Raw genomic sequence first — 13,042 nt, 5'->3', positions numbered from 1 at the left:
TGTGAGGAGCTTTAGGGATGGCTGGGTGGATGCTGTGTGCTGAGCTTTAGGGATGACTGGGTGGATTGTGGACCTTGGTTTGGATGCTGTGTGGAGCTTTAGGGATGGCTGGGTGGATTGTGGACCTTGGTTTGGATGCTGTGTGTGGAGCTTTAGGGATGGCTGGGTGGATTGTGGACCTTGGTTTGGATGCTGTGTGAGGAGCTTTAGGGATGACTGGGTGGATGCTGTGTGTGGAGCTTTAGGGATGACTGGGTGGATTGTGGACCTTGGTTTGGATGCTGTGATGAGCTTTAGGGATGACTGGGTGGATTGTGGACCTTGGTTTGGATGCTGTGAGGAGCTTTAGGGATGACTGGGTGGATTGTGGACCTTGGTTTGGATGCTGTGTGATGAGCTTTAGGGATGACTGGGTGGATGGACCTTGGTTTGGATGGTGTGCACTGGTGCATGGTTGCCGCTACAAGGAAAAGTGGGCATTGGGGGGTTTAATGAATTCACACTGCTGCTGTTTCCTGTGCCAGGAAAATGTAGGTCAGGGTAAGGGCTGGCACTGTTGTTTCTCTCTTTGAAGTGTGTGAAATGATAATGTGAACACGTCATAAACAGTGGCACTATTGTCTCTCATTGAAGTGTTTGAAATGATAATGTGAACACGTCATAAACAATGGCACTATTGTCTCTCTTTGAAGTGTGTGAAATGGTAATGTGAACAATTCATAAACAATGGCACTATTGTCTCTCTTTGAAGTGTGTGAAATGATAATGTGAACACGTCATAAACAGTGGCACTATTGTCTCTCTTTGAAGTGTGTGAAATGATAATGTGAACACATCATAAACAATGGCACTATCGTCTCTTATTGAAGTGTGTGAAATGATAATGTGAACACGTCATAAACATTGGCACTGTTGTTTCTCATTGAAGTGTGTGAAATGATAATGTGAACACGTCATAAACAGTGGTACTGTTGTTTCTCATTGAAGTGTGTGAAATGATAATGTGAACACATCATAAACAGTGGTACTATTGTCTCTCATTGAAGTGTTTGAAGTGATAATGTGAACACGTCATAAACAGTGGTACTGTTGTTTCTCATTGAAGTGTGTGAAATGATAATGTGAACACATCATAAACAGTGGTACTATTGTCTCTCATTGAAGTGTTTGAAGTGATAATGTGAACACGTCATAAACAGTGGTACTGTTGTTTCTCATTGAAGTGTGTGAAATGATAATGTGAACACGTCATAAACAGTGGCACTATTGTCTCTCATTGAAGTGTGTGAAATGATAATGTGAACACATCATAAACAGTGGTACTATTGTCTCTCATTGAAGTGTTTGAAATGATAATGTGAACACGTCATAAACAATGGCACTATTGTCTCTCATTGAAGTGTGTGAAATGATAATGTGAACACGTCATAAACAGTGGCACTATTGTCTCTCATTGAAGTGTGTGAAATGATAATGTGAACACGTCATAAACAATGGCACTGTTGTCTCTCATTGAAGTGTGTGAAATGATAATGTGAACACATCATAAACAATGGCACTATTGTCTCTCATTGAAGTGTGTGAAATGATAATGTGAACACGTCATAAACAGTGGCACTATTGTTTCATTGAAGTGTGTGAAGTGATAATGTGAACACGTCATAAACAGTGGCACTATTGTTTCATTGAAGTGTGTGAAGTGATAATGTGAACACGTCATAAACAGTGGTACTGTTGTTTCTCATTCAAGTGTGTGAAATGATAATGTGAACACATCATAAACAGTGGCACTATTGTTTCATTGAAGTGTGTGAAATGATAATGTGAACACGTCATAAACAGTGGCACTATTGTTTCATTGAAGTGTTTGAAATGATAATGTGAACACATCATAAACAATGGCACTATTGTTTCATTGAAGTGTGAAATGATAATGTGAACACGTCATAAACAGTGGCACTATTGTTTCATTGAAGTGTTTGAAATGATAATGTGAACACATCATAAACAATGGCACTATTGTCTCTTATTTGAGTGCGTGAAGTGATAATGTGAACCTACCTTTTTTTTGTTGTTGTATTTTTCTTTTTTTCATAACTAAAACAGATAAATATATATTTTATACGATAACAATTTGTAAAGAAAAAAAAAGCACAAAACAGACAACAACACACAAACAAAAAGAACAGAGAAATGTTAAAATAACAATAAGAAGAAGAAGAAGAAGAACAAGAAGGAAAAAGAAGACGACGACGACAACATGACTCCTAAAAAAAGGAGAAAAAGCCTTTCCATTGTTACCAAAAAAGAAAAAGAAAAAAAGAGAAAAGTGGCAAGATATTATGTGCATCTTCAGGAACCGTTCACTTTGTGTGTGAGGTAGGAATTGGCCCATGTGCACTACGCTGCCTGTGTCTGGACGGAATTAACTCGGTCTGTATGTCCTCCCTCTTTCTCCTTCCCATGCTGACACAGAGACGTGTGTGCACGCGTCATGTGCTGAGTGCCTCATGGGCCACACAGAAAATATATGTTCAGGGTATGAAACTTTCACATGTACTTTAGTTTTCATGTACTTTGTCAGTCATACACACACACACGCATGCATGTGCGCACACGCACACACACACGCACACACACACACACCCATGCACATGTATGGTGCAGACAGGCAAGTGTGTGTGAATCTACACTCTCTCTCTCTCACACCCACACTTGCATGCATACACTTCTTTCTCAGTATTGACTGTTTGAATCGTCGTGTTGTTTCAGGAACACAGCAGCAGATAACCAGATGTGTCAACGAGAGACAGCAGTAGCTACAGACAAAGGAATTGTGTGGAAACAGCAACATTTGTGTGGAACTTTATGGGAATGTGGGATTATTGTAACATTGTGTGGAACTGGGTTTGTCAGGAAACAGCAACATTTGGGCAAAAGAATGTGGGATTATTGTAACATTGTTGATGTGCAGTTGTGTGGAAACGAAAGTGCTTCTCTCCATGGCTTCTTCGTCATCTATCTGGTTTTCTGGATTTTTTGATGTTTTGTTCTTGTTTCCCTGGTTGTTTTTATTGACACATTTGCCTTAAAACTGGTGTGTGTGTGTGTGTGTGTGTGCGCGCGCAACAAATCAAAGCAGACTCCTGTTTGTGTTGTTTCCCCACCCCTCAACTCCTTCACTTGTGGATCACAACGACTGTAGAACAATTGTGTGGTATTGAAAATAACAGCATCCGTGACAAGTTTTCCTCAGTTGTAATGTGCGGTTGATTTTAAACACTGTTTTAGCACAGTTAATTAAGTTTCATGGAAAATTGTTTTTTTTGCACTTATACTTTCTTTCTGACTGGTTGGTGAAACGAATGAGTGTTGACAGCACTGTCCATGCAGATACGGACCTGTTCAGAATGCAAACACAACACACCGACCACTGGAGAGGAAAGATCACGGCCAAGGAATTGAGCAGATACTTGGGCTGCTTCTTCACTCTCTCTCTGTCTCTCTCACACACACAGACAGGCAGACACACATTCTACCACCCACTCCTGCACACATACACACTCACTCACACTTACACTCTCTCTGTGTCTCTCTCACACACACAGACAGGCAGACACACATTCTACCACCCACTCCTGCACACATACACACTCACTCACACTTACACTCTCTCTGTGTCTCTCTCACACACACAGACAGGCAGACACACATTCTACCACCCACTCCTGCACACATACACACTCACTCACACTTACACTCTCTCTGTGTCTCTCTCACACACACAGACAGGCAGACACACATTCTACCACCCACTCGTGCACACATACACACTCACTCACACTTACACTCTCTCTCTGTCTCTCTCACACACACAGACAGGCAGACACACATTCTACCACCCACTCCTGCACACATACACACTCACTCACACTTACACTCTCTCTGTGTCTCTCTCACACACACACAGACAGGCAGACACACATTCTACCACCCACTCGTGCACACATACACACTCACTCACACTTACACTCTCTCTCTGTCTCTCTCACACACACAGACAGGCAGACACACATTCTACCACCCACTCGTGCACACATACACACTCACTCACACTTACACTCTCTCTCTTATTCTCTCACTCTTTCACACACTCTCTCTCACTGTCTGTCTCTCACACTCCTCTCCTGTCCACCACACCGTTGTGTCATTGTATATATGTGTGTTGAACATGTGTTGATCGGAAGGAATGAATTCAGTCTCTCTCTCTGCCCATTCATTTTGTCAGCCCACAAACATGAACGCTCAGCGTCTGTGACATTTTTAGTTTCTGTGGTGCCTGAGACTTTGGGCCATTTTGGTTTATGAATTGTGATGATGATGAATGATGATGGGTGGGGGGGGGTGAAGTTGCTGCTGTGGAGGTCAGTTCAGATTGGGGACTCCTTGACAAGGCAGTACTGTCATGATACATTGTTGCGTCAACCACGTTGAGACTTGATACACTGGTAGTTTTGGTCAGGAGATTTGAACAACACTTCCAAAGACGTTATCTGTGAAGAAGATTACCCGCGACTGTGTGGTCCAAGTTTTCCCATTTGAGTCCACAGCACACTCAGCTCTGGTTTGGAGTTGCTCACAGGCCAAAATAAACCCCACCTCCAATGAGGCTCAAACCTGTGACCTCCCAGCTGTCAGTCCACGAAGCTGTCCACTTTGCCACAGCCACTGGCGTTTCTGACAGACAGAGACAGATGTTTTAGCTGGAGAAATGTGGCTACAGAGGAGTGACTTCATGCTTGCTGTACAACTTCTAGTCATAGGTAATGCATGTGGTAGAGTATGAAGAATAATTATACTGGTGCGAAAGTGCTTTCATTTGTCTCTGCACAAGATTCAGTGCTATATAAGTACCATTATTATTATTATAAAAAAAAGAAGACGAAAATTTTGGGCATTGAGGAGGAATTTTTTGCTTAATGTCCCTTCACACATATTGGTGATTGAAGACATTTTGTTAAAGTATTTATGAATATATCTGAGTATTATCGGTTAGAAGGGGCATTGAGTTTCTCAGGATTTGTGGGTTTGTATATGGCTTGTTGTTGTTGTCACTAATGTTTCTCAAGATTTTTGGATTTGTATATGGCTTGTTGTTGTTGTCACTAATGTTCCTCAAGATTTGTGGGTTTGTATATGGCTTGTTGTTGTTATCACTAAAGTTTCTCAAGATTTGTGAGCTTGTATCTGGCTTGTTGTTGTTGTTGTCACTGTTTCTCAAGATTTGTGGATTTGTATATGGCTTGTTGTTGTTGTCACTAATGTTTCTCAAGATTTGTGGGTTTGTATCTGGCTAGTTGTTGCTGTCACTAATGTTTCTCACTATCTCTCCTCCCACCGACCTTTCTGTTTCACCCTCAAACCTGTGCCCAGGCAGAATCAGGTGTTGGACTTGTGATCCAGTGTTCTGCAGTGACCAGGGTTTGATGCCGTGTTCTGGCATGGTGGTGTGTCCTTGGGGAAGGCGCTGTACTCCGATTTTTCCAGGTGTGAACGGGTACCCGACTTAGGTAGGGAAGGTTATCAAGCGTACTCAGAGATGCTAACTGTTAAGATTATGCGGTATATCCTGTGTTCATTAATGAAGTGTCATGTTCATCATGCTGTTTTTTTTTTTTTTTTTTTTTTGTCTTTGTGTGTGGGTTTTAAAATTTCCAGATTGTTTTCCATGTGTTTGTGTGAAAGTGTTTGTAGCACATACTTTGTTTTGATTACTTTTAGTAACCAAGCGGTGACAGATGTTACAAGATTACATACATTGTTTTCATTACTTTAACCAAGGGGGGAACAGATGTTACAAGATTTAGGAATATTTTCTTTTCTTTAGATGACCGGTTTGCTGATGATAAGGTGACAGTAGTAGACGACTTATTGGTTGTAGAAGGTTTCTAGGAAAGTTCAGTGACATCGTGAAACAGATACTACACAAGCAAAGTTTAGGGGGCAGTGGGGAGGAGGGGGGTTACACTGAAGAAAGTGCCAGAATCTTGTGCCCTCACCTTATTTCATCATTGCCAGGGGCTGGCTGCGTGTCTTGGGCACTGACAACGGACTGCCAGCCAGCTGTCGGCCTTCACAATAATGATAATACCAACAGTGGCATTTGTATCGTGTGTTTCTCCAAGTAAAGTTAGACTCATTGAACTGGCAATCATCTGTTCACACGCAGCTACGCCCAGAAATGACTGACCGCACTCAACTGTGCACATATACATCCATGAACAGCTCATATCTTCTTCAGTTTCTTCGTTTGTGGGCTGCAACTTCCACGTTCACTTGTATGTACATCAGTGGGCTTTTATATGTAGGACCGTTTTAACCCTGCCTTGTTGGCTGCCATACTCCGTTTTCAGGGGTACAGCTCATACAAGTAGTGCAGATAAAAAAATTTAAAAATCATGAAAATGCCTCACAGAACAGATGTTTCCATGGAGTCAGTGACAGATGTGTGTGATTCTGTTGACTTTTCCATGGAGTCAGTGACAGATGTGTGTGATTCTGTTGACATTTCCATGCCATCTGTGATTCTGTTGACATTTCCATGGAGTCAGTGACAGATGTGTGTTATTCTCTTGTCTTTTCCATGGAGTCAGTGACAGATGTGTATGATTCTGTCGACATTTCTATAGAGTCAGTGACAGATGGTTGAAAATGGTGAGGGACATTCCAATGTGAACAGTTAACTTTTGTCCATTGCAAAGACTTCAAGGATTTTCAGAATAGAACAGATGTTTCTTTTTCTTCTTCTCCTTGTTGAAGAAGTGACTTTGCGGTTGCCTGGAAGCAGTGTGAATTTGGGTGTGTTAAAGTGTTTCAGTTTGAAGGTGCGGCAGTGTGTTGACTGGTCCTTATACTGACAACTGTACACATCTTTTGAAAACATCAAGGCAGCATATTTAGTTTCGGCATGAAGCGGAGGGGGGGGGGGAGGGGAGGTGTAATAGTGTTTCAGTTTGAAGGTGCTGCAGTGTACTGACTGGTCCTTATACTGACAACTGTACACATCTTTTGAAAACGTCAAGGCAGCATATTTAGTTTCGGCACGAAGCGGAGGAGAGAGGGGAGGAACAGTGAGTGAGTGCGTAGTGTTGGAAAGGTGATAGCCTGGACAGACACACAGACAGTCTATGGGGCCAGCGCTCTGCTGCACTACTAACTTTGCGCTATTCTCGTGTTACACGGGCAGTGTGTACAGCTGTGAACAGCTTCGCTGCTGCTGATAAACTGTCAGAAAAAGGGTGATGTGTTTAAAAAAACCCAAACAACTCTGTGTCAGAATGCAACAAGCAGGGCGTTATGGGTGTGAATGGATGTGTGATTCTCTGACAAATTTAACGATATCAAACATGAGTAGGTTTAATTCGGATTGGAGATTTCTTGAAAACATTTTTTTGTTTTTGGCGACCTTCAAAGTGCTTCAGTTTTACAGAATCTTTAAAAACTTTTTTTGGTGGTTAACTTTGTTTCGTTTTAATCCACCATATTCCTTATATTTGTTGAAGGACACATTGGTATTCCTTACATACATTGTTCTCAAAGCCAGAAGAAAAATACTTGTGGAGCTGCTTGTATTGCTTTCCTCTACACATGTTGATGTCAAACGGCAAATCATGATTGAATTACCCCAAACTGGGTTTTGTCTGCAAATGAGCTCTTATTGAACAAGTATCAGCACTAAGGCGACTAAAATTGCAATACACATTTTACGTGACAATTTTTAAATCTGTAAAGTACCTATGCTTCGATGACAAGTATGCAAATGTACAAACACGAAAAACACCTGGAAATATGATGATACAAGCATGAAGATGATGAAGTATGGTGAAGGTACACATTGTACAAACATGAGAACGACATGGAAATAATTATGGTGAAGAAAACTGTATGACTGACAGAGAATTAGAGACATGGAACTGTTGGTTGGGTACCTCAAGAAACGGAACGTTCAAAGTCGGAGAGAGACCTCAAGAAAGAGGGTGAGTTATGGAAGTTATAGAGGAACTTCAGGAAGTAGAAAGAATGAAGGAGAGGCACCAGAAGAGACCCAGAGAATTCACAATACCTCCAGAAGCAGAAAGAGATTGAATACTGTGAGGGTCTGTTTTCACATTTCAATAAACTCATTTTAAGAAATAAAACCTTGTGTGTCCTCTCTTGTTTTTTTTTTTTCCCTTTCGACTGAAGGTACGGTCAATTTGAGATGGTGTCAATGCTTTAAAAAATATGCAGATTCTCGTTAAAAGCATATTATATTAATATGGAACATTGTGAAGAAATTAATGATAAAACCACTTCTTACATCAGTATAATTTTTGTAGGGCTATGGTGATAGGTTGAACATTAAGGTGTTGTAATTTCAAAGTTAAGTCTTTATAATAAATGTTTGCCATCATTGTAAATTTTGAAATGGAAAGTGTAACTTTTCTAGATTATGAAAACAGTCTATAAAATTATAACGCAGCTTTAACGAAGAACGCTGAGGTAACTTTTCTAGATTTTGAAAACAGTCTATAAAATTATAACGCGGCTTTAACGAAGAACGCTGAGGAACTAATTGGCGCCATTCATTACCGGAAGTAGGGTGTTCCACAGGATAAAATGTATTGCACTTGCGGTGTGATTTTTCATCATGTAGTATGTTATAGCGTCCAACTTCAATTTGCAGCTCAAGATTTCTGCCAATATATTTTGTAAATATGTAAACGTAGACCGAGCAAAATCTTTTTCATGTAAATTTTCTCAAAATATAAACAATTCTAAAAGAAATTTTTGTGAATGTGGGCAATGGTTTAAAACTGAACCATTCGAACAATGAAATTAGTGGGTATATTCCTATTTCACCATTAAACAAAATAATTCAAATTATTAAGCTTTAAAAGAGAGAGAGGAGAAATGTACCAGTTAGAGCTGAATTTTCTTATCCAAAGTTTTCACATATTAGTCAACTCCCCAAACTTCACTGCTTAGGGTATGGTGTGTGTGTGTGTATGTGTGCGCATTCGTTCTTTTGCTTAATGTCTATCCACATTTGTGATTTTAGATGAAAATCCATCGTCTCCCCCACCCCACCCATGCCTTAAATCATCCTCTCTTCCATTTGCCTTAATATATGTGTTTTTGTCCATCCATGTTTTTATATAAGCTACACAAGCTTCCAAAACAGTAATGACTGTTTTAAAATGTAAATGTAAATGTAATGCAAATACTAAACTATGTGTTGAGGAAAACTCAAGCAGCAAGATGTCCCAACTTATTTTTTTCTCCTGGGACATAAGACAATTGACACCGTCACTGATGGAGTGAAAAGACAACTATGAAACAGAATGGTAGAAAGAAAACTGGCAGTTGGCAGGAAGAAGACGACCATCAAATGAATCCTGGGATCAACACACACAGTCGACTCTCTCAGACAACATGCCAGTAGCAAAAGATAAAATGGACAAATAATTTATTCATTCATTTGTACACGAAAACAGACTTAAATATATATCTGAACAATATTGGTAGCAGCTTTTGCCCAATAAACTGGTATCAAATCATGTTCACACATTTTTGGAACAGAGAACAATACTAGCAATTAATACTACAGAAAGTAGACAAAACACAAAATGAAACAAAATGGCCAAAATACTGGCTGTGTTAGCAGTAAGTGAAGTGATCGACTTCCCTGTCACATACACTGACGAAGCTGACATTGGTATATGGCTATACCCACCAAGCCACAAAGGCATGAGAGCAGATGCTGCGGTGGTGCAGGGAGCCAAACTCACATTCACAGACTGGGCCAGACTGGCTAAAGCTGTGGATGTAGACACTGCGGCAGGCCCCACGGGGGTAAGCACCGAGCCTGAGGCCTGCATTCTCGATTGCTGCAACATGAACTGAGACATTTGCCTCCACACAACATCAGAGATAGCCTGAAGTTTTGGTTCCACTGCGTTGTGCACAGACACATTTTCCACAGATAAATCGCTACGCACAGAGTCTGTAGGATCCTGCGAATGGAGTTGAGCATGGCTGAAGTTGGTGTTAGAGGTATCCATGATGGCGTCACTGAAGCTCAACAAGTATTGCAAAAAGCGCCAAAACCTACAGTGTAGGCTCAATATATATGGGGCTGTAATGCATGCTGGGAGGTCGACAGTCAATGGCATAGGGTGGACACTGGCAACTCGACCACCAGCACCGCGCGAGTGGCATTCCTCACTCGCGAGCAGCCTATCGTGAAGTTTTCCCTTGTTATACAAAGCTCAGTTGAACCATTGCACTCATATAGTGCAGAAATCGTAATAATATAATTTATTTTCGGTCTGATATCATCTTAGATGAACAGAATATAAGTCGATAAACGAGAGAATGAAATGACATTGGAGGGAGGAGGGGTAGAGAGAGGGAGAGAAACACCGGGAGAAATTCAGTACAAATTGTTGGAACAACTGTAAATCTCTGCTCTCTAACGGAATGCAACCAAAGAACAAAACCAACCCCAAACCCTCAAAAGAACAAACACAGAACAACAACAAAAATGTAATATTGTCAAGCGAGCTGGCTGCAGTACATATATATCTATTGTTTTGGGAATGTGGAACATACACACACATGCACACACACACACAACGGAACAATCATCCAGAAGATCAAGAGTATCATCATAAACCAGCACATTATACATGCAGCTGACATACAGGGTTATAAGCACTTAATAATGATAATAATAATAATGAATATTTGGATGCCCTATCTCCGGAGAGCCCAGAGTGTTGACAAATACAATTACACATACATGCATTGATGCAGATACACTTCATAACATTTGCCTATACACATCACAAAATAGACAGGTCACACACACACACACACCAGGCATTCATACTGATATAGCCCCATTCCTCTCTCCACCCACCAACAATCGCAGACAGACACACAAATGGGAAAACTAATAACAACTGTAGAAAAGGTGAGTTTTAAGAGCTGATTTGAATGAGGACAAAGACTGAGCATGTCAGACAGAGTGTCAGACAGAATAAGGGAGTTTGTTCCAGATGACTGGTCCCATGAAAGAGAAAGCATGTTCCCCATGGAGTTTCTTTCACCTGTCGTAAAACAGCACATTATACATGCAGCAGACACAGGATTATATGCACCTGCCATCTTAAAACAGACCATGATACCTACAACACACACAGTGACACACACATAATAATTATAAGCATGCACTATCGTAAAACACATCATGATACAGCAAACTCACACGATTAAAAGCACACGCCATCATAAAACAAGACCATGATACAGGACGCATACACAGGTTTCTTAACACTCGCCATCCTAAAACAGACCATGAAATAGCAAACACACATGATTATAAGCACTCATCATAATAAAACACACAATGACACAGCAAACACACACATGATTAGAAACACTCGCCATCATGAAGCAGACCATGATACTGAAAACACACACCGTGATACATTCACTGATTCAGCTAACATTCAGCTAACACACACACAAAATTGTATAAGCACAAAGAATGCCATCCAAAACAGATCATGATACATGCAGCACACACACACACACAGACACACACACAGAGGTTGATGTAAAGATTGCACATAATTTCATATTCTTCAATTTAATTTTTTTTTTTCTGATCTTGGATGAACAGGGATAAAATACATGACAAAACAATATGCGTACACAATCACAGCTCAGTACAAAAACAGTCCAAATCTAAATACAAATATAACCAAGGCAGGCTAGAGAAGACCACATACAGACATGATTTTTTTTTTTTTTTTTTTTAATGGTGAGGAATGGTGGTTCCCATCTCTTCTTTCCATATAAGATCCGTAAAAACAAAGCAAAAAACAAACAAAAAAACAACAAAAAAACAACAACAAACAAACAAAAAAAACAACAACCAACAACAAAAAACCTCAAACAAACAACAAAACCCCCCACAAAACCCCCCAAACAAATGAAAATAAAAAGGAAAAAAAATGAAGAAACTGGTGGATGACAAATTCTAAACAACCCGCCAAATTCAGTCCCAGGCATTAAGCATATAAGCGTGTTTAAACAGTTAAAGGCCCATAACCTTTTATCTTTAAGGTCATGGGGGTAGTGAATTAATATCTACCGTGTCTCTGGGGTTCGATGTAGGAAGGCGGGACCCAGTCCTCTCCTTCCACAAACCAGCACCCCCAATCGAAATAAGGAAGCCATTCACACCTCGGGGAGAGTGAGGAAAATCAGAGTGCAGTCCCTTCCCCAAGGACACACCACCATGCCGGAACAGAGCCTCAAACTGATCACCAGTCAACACTGGATCAGAAATTCAATGCGTAAACGATTTTGCCATGGTGCCTCTCTCCAAGCAAACGAAAACGGTGTTTAAAAAAATCAAAGGGAAAGCCTACTCTACTACTACTACTACTAAACCAAGAAAATAAGACCTCAGTTGAGAAGATGAGCTGCCACATAACTAGATTCACACATATCAATTTCATTTTAAAAGTATATGACTTTTTATGGGGAAAAAAAAGAGAGAAAAAAGAACATACCAAGAAACTGTGAAATTTGCATCATGAATCACTTGAACTCATGCAAACAACTGCTCTTATCAAGCATGTAATTAATCAGGCTGTGACTGTGAGCAAGGTATGACTGACCAACACGAAATACTTTTTGTTCTGGCTTTACAATATCTGAAAGCCAGGAATTACTGACAAAAGTTTATTATAATACAAGCTTAGAGATCGATTTTTGGTATGTCAAATACAATACATAACCATAAATGGAAGGGGGAGAGAGAGGAAAAGAGAGAGGGAGAGGGGGAATGGAGGGTGGGGGTGGGGGTAGAGGAACAAGAACAACAAAAACTTTAATCTCCAGGCCTCCGGCCACTAGAAAGAGGTCAAAAGTACACAATGTGGTGACCATGTTGCGACAACACAATGTAAAATACATTCCACTTTAG

At 40.5% G+C, this 13,042-nt stretch overlaps 1 protein-coding gene across 3 annotated transcripts in view; it reads left to right on the top strand.

Moving 5' to 3' along the window:
• LOC143291301 (uncharacterized) overlaps positions 1 to 3,139 on the top strand; it is a 38,879-nt gene extending 35,740 nt beyond the window's left edge. For all 3 annotated transcript variants that reach the window (XM_076601153.1, XM_076601151.1, XM_076601152.1), the window contains one exon: positions 2,773 to 3,139. In XM_076601153.1, the coding sequence (XP_076457268.1) occupies positions 2,773 to 2,774 (2 nt within the window). In that variant the 3' untranslated portion in view covers positions 2,775 to 3,139. The remainder of the gene's footprint in view (positions 1 to 2,772) is intronic.
• Positions 3,140 to 13,042: the final 9,903 nt, after the last annotated feature.

This window comes from Babylonia areolata, chromosome 16, assembly GCF_041734735.1.
Source record: "Babylonia areolata isolate BAREFJ2019XMU chromosome 16, ASM4173473v1, whole genome shotgun sequence".
NCBI classification, from domain to species: domain Eukaryota; kingdom Metazoa; phylum Mollusca; class Gastropoda; order Neogastropoda; family Buccinidae; genus Babylonia; species Babylonia areolata.
The sequence above is the reverse complement of the archived record's forward strand: the minus strand, read 5'-3'. Positions and strand labels throughout refer to the sequence as shown.